This window comes from Triturus cristatus, chromosome 1_1 (genome assembly GCF_964204655.1).
Source record: "Triturus cristatus chromosome 1_1, aTriCri1.1, whole genome shotgun sequence".
NCBI classification, from domain to species: domain Eukaryota; kingdom Metazoa; phylum Chordata; class Amphibia; order Caudata; family Salamandridae; genus Triturus; species Triturus cristatus.
Window position 1 is genome coordinate 560,413,190 of NC_140579.1, and position 16,891 is coordinate 560,430,080.

At 41.6% G+C, this 16,891-nt stretch overlaps 1 protein-coding gene across 6 annotated transcripts in view; it reads right to left on the minus strand.

The window, feature by feature from the left end:
- The window catches only part of TNNT2 (troponin T2, cardiac type), a 306,241-nt gene that overhangs the window by 140,474 nt on the left and 148,876 nt on the right, over positions 1-16,891 (minus strand). For all 6 annotated transcript variants that reach the window (XM_085599695.1, XM_085599694.1, XM_085599693.1 and 3 more), the window contains exon 5: positions 4,110-4,142. In XM_085599695.1, the coding sequence (XP_085455821.1) occupies positions 4,110-4,142 (33 nt within the window). The remainder of the gene's footprint in view (positions 1-4,109; positions 4,143-16,891) is intronic.

Consider the following 16,891-nt stretch of genomic DNA (forward strand, 5'->3'; position numbering starts at 1 on the left):
GTTGGTTGTCCGAAACGGAAAAGAAGTTCATAGGTCAGATAGAGGATAGGTATAGAAAACTTACCCAGACACGAGATACAGGAGATAGTCCAGTGGATTGGACGGATGAGGAGAGATTGCACAAATCGAAGGGAAGTTATGGACCGATTGCATTAGATGAAGTACAGAAGGGGAAATTGTGTGTTGCCCGTCCTCAAACTCCTAAGGAGAAGGTTCTAGTGGGGCATAGTACGTGTGAACATACCTTTACCATGGAGGACTCTGCTAAGAACTTCTTGCAAGGTCCGGTACAGGTGATTCCGACTGTGTATTATGTATGTGGGAGGAATGCATATGTGAAATTGCCTGCGAATTGGTATGGTACGTGTTATTTGGCTATCATTTTCCCGAAGATTTACCACGCTGAAGATTTGAATCTACTAGAGACGGGACGTCATTCTAAAGTGCGTAGAGCTGCAAATGCAGGAGCGGTGATTGGTGATATATTCGGAGTGACTATACCTAGTTTGGGTGTGGTCCTGAATGATGTGAAAATAAGAAGATTGGCGACTGTGGTGGATGAATTGTCAATGAATGCGGCGAGGTCATTGCTGTTGGTGAATGGAGAAATGTTATCGATATGGAATATGGTTTTGCAGAATCGGCTTGCGTTAGATGTATTATTGGCAAAAGAGGGCGGAGTCTGTAAATTGATGAAGGTCCAGGAATGTTGCACGTATATTCCAGACAATAGTAAGGACCTGGAGAAATACATAGACAACATTACCACAATCCATAAGGAAATAGTAGATTTGACAGAAGAGAATGTGTGGGAAAAGATTGGTCAAGGCTTTGGTCGAGTGGGGACTTAGTTTGCGAATTTGGGAATGGGATTTCTTGGATCTGTGTTGAAGCCAATAATAATTGCTGTGGTTTGTGTGATCTGTCTGTGGGGACTCGTAAGAGCCTGGAAATGGTACAGAGGGAATAGGGTCGAAAGAGCCCTCAGAGCGAATGAGCAGAGAATGGCGACATTGCAGGACCGTCAATATCAGAATCTTAAAAGGATGGAAGGGATCCGACAGAGTAGAATGGTAGCAACTACCGTTTAGATCAGCATCTTATTCCAGGAGAAATGAGAATATGATGGTGTGATGACAGTTGTCATCAAAGGGGGGAACTGATGTAACGCTTAAAGGTTTTGAAATTTGTAGGGGTGCATCATATTCACCGTTAGTTGGCACCCGCACATAATCAATGTATATTTAGATGTGTCGTGCGGTATGTATTAAGAAATTTATCAGCTATATCGCAACGTAGAAGTGTTAGAAGATGTGAAGACATATTGTGAATGTATTCAGTAAAATGCATGACGATTAGTTTCCGTTCAATGCAATGTATTAGGCTAAACGTATAACCTGATTAAAATTACTCATGTATGTCGTTTATTCATATATATGAAAGTAAAAGCCCTAATGCTTAGAATGTGATTTAATAGCATGTTTAACCGAGTAGAGGCCCGAATGCACATATATCGTTGAGAAGAAAGGCCTGTTATTTCTTATGTTAGCTGAATGCGGTAGGCCGCAAATGATTTATTCTGGTAGAGGTTTTGGGCTGCAGTAAATTGTAACGTTTAAAGATGCAAAAGTATTTCTCCATCCCATGATCTCACCGCAGGTGCAAGGACAATTGGTTCGTTAGTAGAAAAGGTCTTTGTCTAAGAGTTGAATTATGGGGGAAGCCAGACATGGGAGTACTTTGGAATGTGCCAATCGCAACTCCTAGTGCGGACGGTGTCTGGGACCCAAGGCCAAGCTAATGGACGATGGAGGATGGACAGCTCAGGATGGAAAATTACTGGAAGAAGACCTGGTCGAGGAGGTGTGCCGGAGGGCGTGTTCTGTGATTTGGGGTTTTGTATTAGGGACAGCGCCCCGTGGGTTGAGCAGAGAAGAGGTAGGCGAGGAGCTAGAAGGAGCATTTTAGATCAAGCTCTCTCTAAGTGAAGACTTCTTAGGAAGTTTCACTTCTGACACCTTTTCACGATTTCTTGGGTCTTTAATGGTAAGCAGGGATGTCATCTAGCATACAGTAGGGACAGAGATGCTTTTGTTTAATGATTCCTAATATCGACATTAGCTTGTTAGTTATCTACCTCATGCTTTTAGAAGCTGTACTTTTGTTTATATTTAGTCGAATGCGGATTCTTCGTAGAGTAGCATTTGTGTTAGTGCCTATTTACCTGTTGTGCCTTGTGCTAAGGTGCCTATATCTGCAGATGTTTATGTTGATAATAAAATCCCGAGAGCAATAGAGATTGAGTTTCGAGTCCTTAATTATGTCAAATTGCGGAAAGTATTCTATGATAATTGTGTTTGCTCCCTCCACGCTATTGGGCAAGTAAAAAGGTTCAATCGACCAGAGTGGGTTCTTGGAGATAAATGGAAAACAAGAAAATTGGGCCCCAGCACCGCCTTTGGTGCATGCTAGCTATCTACATTGCTGGGGCGACCTATAATATCCGATTTTAGGCCATGTTTATAGGGACAGGACAATATGGTAATTTGAGGAGTTGCAAAACAAATGCCTAAACAAGGGATTAATTTTTTTTTAAACTTTTCAACTTAAGAATGTGCCTCAATATCTCTATATGAATGAGGTGGACATGGCCCATAATGAATTCTTGCACAGCTTTAGTAGGCTCTAGTCACACGTTTTATCAAATTCTTAAGAATATTAAGAAACAGGAACAGAACCAGTAAATGGGCCTGAAATGTGGGTATGGATGTTTCCCTTCGGGACATCAAATTGAGCAATCAGCGTGCCCATACTATCACTAAGGTCTGTCGTCTTAAGGCCCGTTCTTTTAAAATGAAATGCTGTATCAACTATATTATACACAATATAGACTGCTCCAATAAGGCCCGTGCTTTCGCTGTCAAAGCCCAGAAGCTGATACGACTCATATTTGCCTCACATCCAATTATGTTACCTTACTGTTCTAAAGTGTCTGATCAACTCAAAGATTTAATAAAGACAAAATTCTTTTGAACCCAAAATAACTATGCTGGGTATTCACTTCACATGGCAGGGGTATTCTCGTTTTATAATCACTGTGGCAAGAATGGGTATTGCTAGTGCCTGGTTACAAAGGCAACCCCCTGATTACAAAGTATGGTAGAAGGAAATAGTTTCCCTTTGTGGTCTGGAAATTTCTATTATGTAAAACTATCTGCAATGACAGAAGCTAAACAGAATACGCCCCCCCCCCCCCCCCCCCCCCAAGTGAATGGCTGGTCACACCAATTTCTAATTACACTTTTTAAGTTACATTAAAATAATTATTGTCTTCACTGTTACAAATTAATGTCGATTTTTAGCTGCTGTGAATTTGTTGTACGTATGATGCTGAAATATTCTCCTGTATTTGTATATATAGAGTTTGAGTGTATTAATCAATTATGAATTATCCTTTTGATATTTTCTTTAATAAAAATAAGACTGACAATGAGATATATACATGCGCCCTAGGTGGGTTTTCTGAAACACTATTGAGAATTTGTGATTAACCCCTGGCTGAAAGTTGAAAAGATAATGTTGATGACCTGGTAAATCATGACTTAAAGCTATTGTTGAAAACTGGACTATGGGAATAAGTACGCTGATGATTCGCCAAAAAAGAAGTGGGTACAATAAAAATGTTGTCTGGGTTTATGTGGTTTAATATAGAATGCATTTCCAAGGGTTATGATTAGAAATTGCTGAATATGACCCTGTATCTATGTATGTATGTATATAAAATATTTTCTTGTTAGAATGCTATACCTGGATGAATCTGTTGTGTGTTTGTGACTTTATCTATCTTCCTGTGTCTTCATGAAATTGTAAATTCTGAAACTTATTGGTTTTCACAATTCATATACCATTTTAGTTTTTTAGGATGATTCCAAATCTTAGGAGAAAGTAAATTATAATATAATATGTTATGATTGGGCTCTTTAAAGTAAAACATTTCTTTGTTAGGTTAATAAGAAGTGTCACAAAGTATTTGCAATTTGTTAAACTGCTACATTTTGTACATTTTAAATGTGAAATAAGTCTGTGCACCATTTACTTAAATTTCTTACCTTCTTCACGATCCTGCCCCTCACCTTCACTCTCTGTGTTTAAAACAAAAGGTGGAAAATGTCCGTTTAATGTTTTTATGTGAATCAATTAGTCAATTGTCTCTATGTATTCAGTAGACAGTTGTGATCAGCGATGTGGGCTATTTTAGTCACTTATTGGACTTGCATGTCACTTCATTTAGGTGTTTTGTGTAGACAACGTGCCTCTTCCCAACTCCTTCAGAATGCTTTGTGATACTCTATAAATCAATGGGTAAAAAAATAATAGTGAAATGAACAACCCAGAAAGCCACTGTGAAAAGAGAAAGCATTGCGTCACAGAGGGCTTGATGGTTTCTGTCCCAGGGACTCAAATGTGTGTCCAAATGACCAAGTTTCACACAAAAAAGCTGGCAGCAGGTTATTCTTGTGATGAAAATTACAGAAAACTACGTGATTACTGCTGTTAGCATAATTTGGAGTAATTTTGGACAAAATAGATATATAAATTACAAAAAATATGGCTGTTTAGTCATACGATTTGACGGACGAACATCATCTCAGAAGTAAGCATACACATTAGAAGAATTTCAAGGAAACAATATTAACATAATTGGAGAGCATAAAATCTCCCCTACCATTCTACCAGCTAAGAAAACTAAAAAGGAACACAAAAACACTATTCCTTCTACCAAACCCAAATAAATTCAAGAACAGTTTAATTCCTCTAACTATTCCATTCATATTCTTTTCTGGACCATTAAAACATCACCAAATGACATAGGAAAGACAAACCCCAAACCCCCTTCAGTAAAATTAAATTGATTCCTCAAGCACTTCATTGATAACACAATAGCATAAGAAATAACTTCAATGCAATCCAAGGTAAAGTCTGACCAGAATATAAAAATATTTGGAATTCCATTTACTTATCACCTGTAATGACATATAAACCATAATCTAAAAAAATGTTAAGCTAACAAAAGATTTCCCCAATATTCTACTAGTAAACTTAATCAAAGATCAGTTCCATATTTTTTAATTTCATGATGTGGCTGGTTCACTGTCTTCCAAAGCAACGCACTTCCCAAACTAGCTGAATCTTAGTCCAATCACTCCTTACCTGAAAAGCCTTAATCTTAACCCAGACCAGTTACTGAACCACCACCAATTTTAAACCAACCAGGTTTGTGAATGTCTTAGAACGAACTCTGGTCAACCAAGTAAGTGTGTAATTGAAAAATGAGATGTTTTGGCAAACTATAAATACGGCTTTTGCCTAGGCTTCTGTAATGAAACCACCCTAATAATTCTGGATGACATTCATTACGTGTTAGATCAAGGTGTCGCCTGTTTATTTAGGTTATTGGACTTATTGAAGGCTTTTGAAATGGTTGATGGTGCCAGACTAATTTAGACACTGCAACAGCAAATGGGATTTCAAGGACAGACCTGGGATGGTCTACCTCTTTCCTCACCAAAAGATACCAAATGTGAGAATTGGGGCTACACAGTGGACACAGTTTAAGGGTTATGTGGTGTTTTAACATAGTCTTCATTAGTTCCTGTCCTTTTCACTCTGAGCATGTAGCCTCAGGGCCAGGATTCAGGTGTCACTATTCACCAGTATGCAGATTTAATGCAACTGTTTCTACAAACCTAACTACTGAGGAAATCACTACCCTGGGAACCTGCTTAGGGAAGAAAAGGAACGTCCTCATGATAAAACCCTTAAAAATGGAACTCCTCCATGCCACACCCTCAGGCCAACATTTGGTAGATTCTCCTCCTCATTCTCTCCACTAGTAAAATCCCTTGAGCTCTTGGTACTTCGTTGGCTCAGTATAATCCCACACATAAACAAGGCGGCAAAAGTGGCAACTGTCGATGTGTACACCCTCATGAAAATATGCCAAATATTTTCTCAATGACCAACTATAAACCGCTGTTAATGCCTCGGTTATTTTAAGACTACATTTTGATAGGGCCACTCTGCAGGAGCTCCCCAGGTCTCTATTGCACCACTCAAAGATGTGAAGCACTCAGCAAACAGGTTCAGGCAAAAATTATAGTCTACAAATCGCCATTGGCTCCTCATGTTGGCGAGGGGTCACTTCAAACTCTACTGTCTGGTTTATAATAATTCTCAGTTAAATTTTACTTACACCGGAATAATCTGAGTAATTTCACGTTTTTTTGTAATGTGAAATTACAGAAAACTACGTGATTACTGTTCGCGTAATTTGGGGCAAAAATGCACAACTAAGAGCACAGGAACAGAGCACGAGTGGCTGCTGGCTGCTACTCTTTTGTTGCATTTAGTTCTATTTTCTTAGTGCAAATGTATCCTTGGGTTCATTTTGGAGGCAAGGATGAATTTTGCACTAAAACCAAATAGCAATAAATACATGGTTATACAATTCTGCAAACTCTCGCATAATTTTGATGTACATTTGCTGAGTTACGAGATAGAAATCTATGCAATTTACATACACCCAGAGTTAATAAAATCATACTTAACTCTTATACTTGTTCGGTAAGGGAAGCCTAAACAGAAGAAAAACTTTACAACCCAGGTTCCAAAACTCAGAATAACATCTGCTCTAAACAATCCTTCTAAGACCACCAATTTCACCCGCAACTCCCTCTGACATAGCAAAAGAGTTCACTCTCTTTCAGGGAGCACCTTAACACACAGGTTTCATCATTTCCTGAAATAAGCTTTAATTCAAGCATACTCAAAGAACAGCGGCAACATGGAGCGTCTATTTTGCTTTACTGTCATACATTAAATGGTGGTTATTCTTTCACACTTGCCTTGCATAGTTAATGCTAATTGGCCCAACTATATCCTTTGCAGGAAAAGATGCACTTAGAGTTGAGGTTTGCAGCTGCCATTCCCTAATGTTTCCGGTTCGGGAATTCACAAAGTTTAGATTTTTGGGGGGTTTGAATTTTGTATTTTGAAAGACTTTTGAAAAATGTGACCTCCTCATTACAACCTCTTTCAATGCAACCTCGTGATCGAGTTGGTCTGGAATGACTCAGGACCATTGCTTAATTTGAACTGGTGGTTTTCAGTGCTCAGCACCTAATTGTCAGAATCTGCACTTATGACAGTCGGCCACATAGTGGTGCTGTTTGCCTAATTTATAAATGAGCACATCAACAGTTGAATATTAAATCAATATACATTCTACATTAAAAATGGCTCATACCTGCGGCCCAAGCCATTCTTATTGATTTAGAGGTCTGGAATAATCTGAATTATCACACTTGTAAGGAGTGTTATTCTTTGTAGTTGTGTTGTTACTGCCATTGGAAGGTCTGGCAGGGGCAATGGGTAGTGCAAGTTGAAGTGGGCTCCTGATAAGGGCCCTGGCACTTATTTGTTTTACAAATGTAAGCACTGGCCAGGACAATTAAAAAAGCCCACTAGTGCATCCAGACACATAGCCGAAGGAGCACCATTTTTAATAATTTGAAATCAAAACTTGGACTAATTTCATTATCTAAAAGACACTATACTCTTAAATATGACTTTGTCTTGTAACTTAAGCTGTTGAAGATATTCAACAATTACAGGGGCATTTTCCCTACTTCATCTCTTAGGGTCATGTAGATGACGTGTTATGACAGTATCGAATCTTGATTGGTAAGTAATGCCCAAATAATATTAATTTATAAGCAATTAAATTAAATATTGGAGCAGTAAAGTACAATGTAACATGTACTTAGACAAGTATATTCCCTATGGACAGCTACATACCTCACATATCTTTGCTGCCCTAAACTGAGGAAATAAACCAGACAAGGAAGGCTCATGCCCCACACTTTGTTTACATCTTGATTCTGGGGTGAAATCCAGTAGCGGCTCATCCCCTGCCAAAGTGGCAGGCTGGAGGAGGGAAGCAGGAGATGGGGAGGGTTTGGGGACAGAAAACAAAAAAAAAGAAAAGAAAAAAAAGAAACTTACCTTAATGTCACCGCCGTCTCCTGCTGAATTGTGCTCTTCCTGTTTCTGGGCACAGGCTCCCAGAATGCACTGCAGCCAATTCTGCATAGAAGCGGCGTCGGGATTGGCATGAGCACCGGCAACATGTACTCCCAGGCAGACTGGGTGCCTGTGCCTGCTCTCGAGCCCCAGCAACGCAGCTGGGGCTGGAGAGAGCTTCAGAGCGCATGAGGGTTTGGAAGGCCTGAGACGGCCGGCCAAACATCTCATGCACAGTGAAGAGAGTGCCCACCACTCCCCCACCAGCAGTGTCATCCCTTGGACCTGCCCCCCAAGACTCGTGATAGTCCTGGGGGTGGGCCCGGGGGATTCAAATAAAACGGGATTGAAACCCGTTTTATTCGCGTTTTATTTGCTGGTGGTGCCGGGGAGACGGCGTACCTCTGTTTTAATGGAGCAGCAGCTGCTGGTGAAATCCGTCGATGAAGGTCCATCATTCAAAACAGAGTGTAGGCCATTGCGCGCAATGCCTGCCTACACGTTCTTAGTATGTTTAGCAGCTGGGGGAAGTTGGGTGGATCTATGACATCCACAATAGCTTAAAAAACGTTCTTGGGTGCATTGCCATCTTGATGATGTTGGTTTCAGAGTTTAGAGCATCCCAACATCATGCAATGTGAATTTGGTCAACTAGTGGAAATAATTTAGAACAAAGCCTGCTCTAAGACTCATCTGAATTCCGTACAGGATGATGCAGTGGAACTGGATGACTTTCTTTAAACAAAAATGTCGCTGGGGAAATTATTTCGTTAACATTCTTTGAGTGTCTGGGGGTAATTATTCAAGTCTCCAGTAGAATGTTCATTGCAAACAAAGGTATTGGCCGATTTAATGTACTTATTTAGATTCATGCTAGAGTACATGAAGACGCCTTGCAGGGAGTGGCAAAGTGCTTTACAGAAAATGTCACAGAATAACAATGAACAAGCATAAAACCTAGGTAATAAAAATCTGAATGTAAGCCTTCTAAAAGATAGTATTATTTTAAAAATAAAAGTTCAAGGAGATCACATACAATAGAGGGGTGCAGATTTTTAAAAGGTCTTCTAGGGAAGTGATGTTTGGGTCTCCTTTAATGTAGCATGTCATATAGATGTCGGCATAGCATTCAGGTCCTTGGAGTGTTTTTAGAGTAGCGCTGCTTCAGGATAGAAGATTTTCTGAATATGAAAGTAGCCAGTTTGAGCACAACATCACTGTTTAAAGTTCTGTTTCTGCCAAAAAATTACAATTTTTGATAGTTATTCAAGTTTGATTATGTGATTCATATTATAGGCGATGCATGCCGTCTTAAAAGCAGAGCAGCGCAGTTCATAGGAAGCTGACCTGGTAATAATAGGACAGGTATGAGATTTTTTTCCTTTGGAGACCAGACATCCTTTTGAACAGATGCAGCTTGATCAGTAGAATGTGTCTGTAGGTTATACATTAAATGAGACGGGGTGCATTTAAAGTTTAGCAGATGCCCTAACAGCCAAACTTGCGATTTGACCGCCCCATTTAGAGGTGGGTAAAGCACTGGGTGTTCACTGGTGGAGGCTTCACCGCTAAACACGTCTCAAGCACCCTAGGACTGCAGGTCAATGTACATAAAAACACCTGCCTTGGTAGGGTGGTCATTCTGACAAAATTTCCAATTTGTGATTAACAGGGAAACACTGGTGGTTACTATCAGTGAAGAAAAGAAATTAACTCCAGTGCGTTGGGAGAAAAGTCCCATGTCAGGTCTTTTGTTTTTCTAAAATCAAACTCCCTCTTTAGAGTTTTTTATTGAAAAACAAAAACCTTGCTGAGCTCGCACATCAAGCATGGTATTTGTTCGGCATAACTTCAGCACCTTCAATAGAACTGCCTTAGTGTGGCTTGACTGATGGAACAGGACCCACAGGAAAATGGAGGCCATAATTTCTTGTAACGTGCCAGATTGGCGGCGGGGGTGTGGGGTGGGGGGGGGGGCACCTGCCAAACTCTAAATTGGATGCCATGACTTTTTGGGAGTGAAAAGACTCAAGGCTGTGGAGACGTTTTTGACACAATCTGGCATTCTTGGCTTTCCCCTTTTATGTCTAGATCAAGATGGGGTATTTTATCAAATATGAAGCCAACAGAGCTAACAACGGTTTTTGGTGTGAGGCCTATGTTCTTCTGTAATGTAGACCACTTGAGTGAGTGGAAATTTCTGCCATTTACTATAGAGAGAAGGAGAAATTCAGAGCTCTCAGGGTTTGGCTTCATGTTTGCCATTCAGTTTTGATTTTCTAGAATGGAGGGGGGTAATAGTCATAAGGCTACTGCAAAATTTACTTTTAATATATAGTTGGGAATCATCAGCATGCAGTAGAAAAGAGATACTATATTGTGTTTGGATGTTGCCTAGTGATTCCACATAGAGATTGAAGAGCAGAGGTAGAGGGTGTAGCCTTGCGGAATTCCGCATAGAATTTGCTAGGGGTACAGAAATTATTTCCTTTTTTGAGGAGTTGTATTTTGTCAGAAAGGTATTATCTGAAACTTCTAGCTCTGTACTATTAAAACCTAGTCACATTTTTAGGCTTTTGCATAGGTTATCATGATTCACAGTACCAAAGTCTGCCAGTAGATCAAGGAAAACCAGGAGGCAGAAATGTCTTTCATCAAACGGACGTACAGAGTCATCCACAATTTGGAGAATGGATGTTTCAGTACTTTGACCCACATGGAAACCAGATGTCAAAACGTCTAGGAGACAATTGTTTGTTAAGGCATTCTTCTAGCAGTCTGACTAAACATATTTAAAGATTATTTGCTAGGAAGAGACGGGCTGTGTTATTTTGCACATCCGGGTCAGCTTTTGACTTTTGAAGTAGACGATAGACAAGCACTACCAAGAGGTAATCTAAGAGGCAGTGATGATTTGCAGCCAGAGAGGAGAGAGGGTGTTTGAGTGATATTTGGCTTGAGGAGGTATATTGGGATTTGAAATAAGGTTTAAAGGCTATTTGCCAACAAATGGCAATTTTCAGTAATTTAGAGTAATGAGAGTAAAAGCATTCCAGGCTAATACAGGATTTTTCTTGGTGAGATATGGGTTTTGTGTGTCAAAGGAAGGTGGATGTTTCGCTGCATCCTCACTGTCAGAAAGTGCCTCTTTTGCGTGGTCCCACCATCTTTTTGTGGACTGATGCTTCTAGTTTTTTTACTCTGTGCACTGGGACACTGCTAAGTAGGTCCCAGTTCATATGCTCTGACCCATAGAACATGTTGAAATTGATTTAAATTTGGCTTATTTAACTTTCTAAAAAGGTCATAATATATGATGTCCCAAAATATACCCATGGCACTCATGGCACTCAATGTTACATGTTACAATGTTACATGTCACCCATGAATTACAAGCATTACTATGCCATCCTCTAGTGTGTCAACACAAACATAACTCCAGGCCTGCCACTGTGGCTTGGCTGTTGCAGTTTTAAAAATACAGCCTAACCAGTCAACATGATTTGACAGGAGAAAACCTCTCCTTTGAAAGGGTGGTTGGCCCATAGAAAAACATTGGGAAGCAAAATGTAATATTTATTCTGTTATCTAAGGCTAGGGGTCAACTTGAAAAAATGATTAAACAACTAAAAGCCCAGCGTCATGGTGAAGTTAGGTTTTTAATAAGTATTAAGGAAAAGGGACTTTCCAAAAGTTACCTTTTCCTTACCTAAAGCTCCTGGAGACTAATTTGCATTAGTCTCAAACTGTCATCTAGTTGGTGAATAGCCTTGATGAGGTGTCAGCTGTTCCCAGAACTACCAATTGGAATGTGCCAGGAACTTAATTTACTTTAAAGGGCCTCCCCTGTCACAAACAGATGTTAGATGAGTCCTGAGCCTCCTTTATTTGCCCTCCCAGACAGACAGGCATCAAACCCAGTGGGGGGAAGGTTGCCCCAAGAACTGGTTTGTAGTGACCACAGATGAGGTGCTGCTCACTTCCCTGACCACACATATGGGTAGACACACAGGCTCTGCACAAGGGGAAAATGATTTTTCTATCTTGGATTTAGTGACTGAACAGCATTGCGGGACTGTTTGCAGTTGGGTTCACAGGAGCTGCAAAAATGGGTAGGAATACCTCTGGAGGGGGGGGGAGTCACCCCCACCCACAATTAGTGCCAGGCATAAATGTAGCACCCTAAGACACCTTCTTCAGAACAAACTGGACCTGTGGAAGAACAGAAGATGTGCACCTGCTCTCTGAGACTTGTGGAGAGACGTAAGGGGCTGAACCTGCTCCCACTTGTACCCAGGACAAAGTAATAGACTCCAAGGGTAAGTTGCAAGTGGCCTTTTTCCTGAAGTGTCCAGCTAACCAGTACCAGCTGGACCCTGCTGCTGGAGTGAGTCTAGATCATCATGTGCTATTCCTGAAGTCCCCGAGATGGTTTACTGTATCTAACTTAACTTCTCTTATATCGTCTCTGAAAAGCTAAGACTTAAAAGCTTTTTAAACTCTAAAACCTCCTGAGGACTGGGACAAACCTGACAAACTGATCTGCCCAAGGCGTGACCTCGATGGGCTGAAGGAACAGGTTCCCCCACTCGGAGCTTCTCCTCATCTACAAATTTGATTCAGCTGGAACTCTGTTAGAGAGTATCTGGCTTTGTGGAACCCTCACCCGGAACTGCTCGGAGCCTTGTTCGACTGGAAGAGTCCAAGCTCCCAAAATGAGACTCAGGCATATTTACATGGGCATTGTGCCACTGTAGCGTCACTTTTTTCAACGCTCCCGTGGCCTTGTGCCCTGCTCCATATTTACAAAAAAATGGATTTAGGCCCAGATCTCTGTACTGGGGTGAATGTATGACATTGTTCTGCATTCTGTCCATCTACTGTTTTTTTTCTCCATATTTACAAGGCACCATTAAGCCACTTTGCGTGGTTTAACACCACCATGTCCTCCCCAACCCAGTTTTCTACTGCAAAAGGCGTGCAAAGGGTGTTGCTGTGGGTGTTGCACCCATTGCTTTTTGACACTGTTCCAGATTTATAAGGATCTGTATAAGGAACCTTACCCCTACCCAGGGGAGGCATACAAGTGGTGCAATGAGGATAAATAAAAGTATTTCTCCTCGTTTTTGCTCTTTCTATGTGTACTCCATTCTGCAGCACACATAGAAGTAGCAAAATGTCATTGATGATTGTTTTTGTGCAGGAAGGTGTCCCTTCCCTGCACAACAACAATTATCCCAGCAATGCAGGCACCCTTGCACTATGGTGAAAGGGTGCCTGCACTGGCACTAGGCTGCTTTTTTGTAAATATGGCTCATTCCTGCACTTAGAAAAGGATGCCGCTCGGCACAGCAAAATTGCTTTCAGCACCGCACAAAGATGCCTAAAAATCTTCAATGGACGAATGTGCCAAAGTCTATCCAGCCAGCTGAAGTACTTCCATGGGCATGAAATTACAGATTTATCATGACCTAGTTTAATACCTAACCAATTTAGTGAAGATTTCCTCGGAGAAAGCCTGCTGCCTTGCCCCTCTGAAGGGGTTTCTTCCTTCTTTTTAGGTCTCGCCTGGCGTAGGCTGCGCGCAAGCGCAGTCTCGCTGGCGAGATTTAACGTTTATGGGATTTTTTAGTAAGGGGCATTAAGCACCGCCCCTCTTTCCCATTGGCCAGCGTCACCGTTTATGGTAAACGGCGGCCAGCCATTGGGAAAGAGGTGCTGGTGACATTTTCGCTTGGCTTTTTGAGCCGTCCCATTTGGACGGCCTCGCCTGCCTTCCTTCTGCTGCAAAAGGTTTCTTATTTTTATGGGGCCAAACACATGGCCCCATAAAGAAAAGAAACCTTTTAGCAGGCGAGGCCACGGCAGAAAAAGCCAAACGGACACGTCATGGCGAGCGCTTGTTCCTGACTGGAGCTCCGGTGTGAAGAGAAGATGTTGCCTGGGAAGGCAGCCCTGTGCTTCCTAGTGTAGTTTCTGCTGCAGTTAACGCCAGTCTTCGAGGCGCTACCGACGTACCAAGGTAAGAGAGAGGGGTGTGTTTCACGCCCATGGTTGCTTTAAGGCAGACGGTGAGCTGCTTACGCATGGCACTGGGGAATTAGAGAGCTCTAAATCATACAAGTAACAACTGTGAAAAATAAAGTAAAAACTTGCAATAGTTGAAACTTTTATATTTTGATCAAAACTGGTTAAAATTCAACACATTTGTTTATACGCTAGTAAAGTGACACATAAAAAGAATGTGGTTGAGTTTCCCGGGGCATCCGTTGAAAACATGTCCTGGAAAAGATGGCAGCTGCATTTGCGGATTATTAGCCAGCTTCGAGATACGCACAGCTCTCTGATACGATAATCAACCTTCTCGCTCCCCCCTCCACTCCCTCCCTCCCTAGTTAGCCTCAAGTTTCTGGTCTTCGGTTGCACCAGTTGAGCAGCAGGGTTTTTCGGAAGCATGGACAGCTAACCCCAGGCCTAGAAACGGTCTATGTGGCGTATTAGCTATTTTGATAAAGTCCTGGAATATTCTGGTGAAAATTAACAAATTCCCAAAACATTCTAAAAATGTCTTCAAAAGGTTGCGATGTAGTGCCTCAGTACAATCCCAGCGGCTGCTGCTCTGAATGCGCCGCTACCACAAAAAAATACCCAAATACCATCTTAATGAATCAGGCTCAGGGATAGGCAGAGAGACCTACTTTCGCAACCTTGCAAATGTAAATATGGGCATGGCCTTGCAGGTTTCGATTGGTGGTTGATCTTGGAGTCATCTAAAAGGTTGGTGTGACATAAACAGGATTTGAGGGGTGGGCGTTGCTTAGGAGTTCAGACTGGGATGGGCGTGTTTTCATAGAAGGGGGTTTAAGTGGGCAATGAAAAGGGGAGGTATACCGAATATAAAGATGTAGGCGTTGTTTTATCCGGATGAGTATAGTTCTTAAATGTGATTGGCGTGACTTTAAACAAATGGGCGTGTCTCCAAAGTATGAATGGTTGGGTCTGAGCAGGGGTGGCCGTGATTACTCGACCAGTAGGTGTGATTTTAGAAGCAGGTGGGTGTGGTTGTATCCGCTGCATTCTAGAGGTGGGCGTGGCTCCTGACGCAGAAGTGTGCAGGGTAGTTAAGTCCAGGGCCCGGATCTGGAACACTGAGGGTGGCTGCCGTGGTGATGTCCTGCTGGGTCCTCTGGTCAGGGGCGGTGCTAGGGGCCCAGGAGGGGCCCTGAAACCTGGAACTTAAGCGGGTGGGCCAGGAGCCGGAATGGAAGCAGCCATGAGTGTTTACCTGGACTGTGCCTTGTATAAATCAGCAGAGCTGAATAGTTGCACAGAGCTAGAAAACGCTGCTTAGCTACACAGTACTGGTTGTATGGACCGCATTGAACTATGCAATGGCGAGGGCGCGAGAACATTAGTTCAAAGTAGAGTACCCGGAAATCACTTTATAATTAACAAGGCTTTACTGCACTCTGCTGCCTTTATATACTCTGGTGTACTACTTGTACTGCACTTTGTAGCCAATAATGCTTCTCTGTCCAGCACAACGATAGCCAGCCATCTGTATCCCATGCTTCCCAGTGTACAGGGCCAAGTACGGTGCTAGTGGTGAACGAAATATATTATAATGCTACTTTACAGCACTGTAAACACTGCTAGTTTTGTGCTGTACAACAGAGAGAACATAGATATCACTTTTTAAAATCAACATTGTTTCAGTGTGCAGTATCAAGCGCATCTACATCGCCGTAGCAATCTATACGGAATACATGGGAAGTACTTCACCTGATACTGTTGCACTTTACAACTCTGAATAAATGGCACTTATTTAACTGCAAGACTCTGCGATCAAGTACAGCACTGTATCACTAATACTGGTTCGCTGTACACGGAGCACAAATACACTTAGTTATGCTGGGCACTGATTTACTGCACAGCACGAAGGTCAGGAGCAGGTCTAACCCATAACGAGAAGTGTTCACCATACAGTTATGAGTACGTACGTGGTATTTTATACCACAATAATTTACTGTGTAGACCGGAACAAAGAACAACTCTACCTGCCACAGTTTTACAGTAGAGTTGTGTACATTGACAGGGCTCTGTATCCAAAATATCACTGTTTATAACTAAATACAGTAGCAGGGCGTCAAGCCTCAGCACTGCTTCAACGAACAATGCCTACTTCATGGTCAACACTGTATGTATAGCATAATCTCTGCTAATTAATTGGTTTGCGGATTTATATTTTTTCTGAAGACACGGCCACGTACATGTAAGAATGTAATGTTATGGACCCATGAATTTACGCTATAAATAATACCCAGGATGCTACTGTTGAGCAGCCGAATCTAGAGAGATCAAATTATGATTACGGGTGCATGCCGTGTTGACGAAAGAAGATGACTGAATGCGCACTCCAAGGCCAAACCAAAGTGGGCTGCACAATTATTTCAGTTGTTCGATGGACGAGAAACGACCTATAGTGTGCCCATTCAATAGCCGGCCTCTAAACATAGAGCTTCAAAACTTGTATCATTGGATTTGAGTGGGGTCGCCTGACCTATTTGTACTTAAGAGAGCGAGTTTTTGTCTTTTTTTTGTATATTTTCTATGTTCCTTGCCTTTTCGAGTTTGAAAATTTTTGAGCCCTGGGGAAAAGACACATGTTTAATCTTTCATATACTTTTTGACTGTGTTGGAAAATCAATTGGATATTCTAACAGTGAGTTTTTAATATTTCTTACAAGGATACATGCAGTATTTTTTATGGAGCTCACCTGGCATACTGCATCGAAGAACCTTAAAGAAA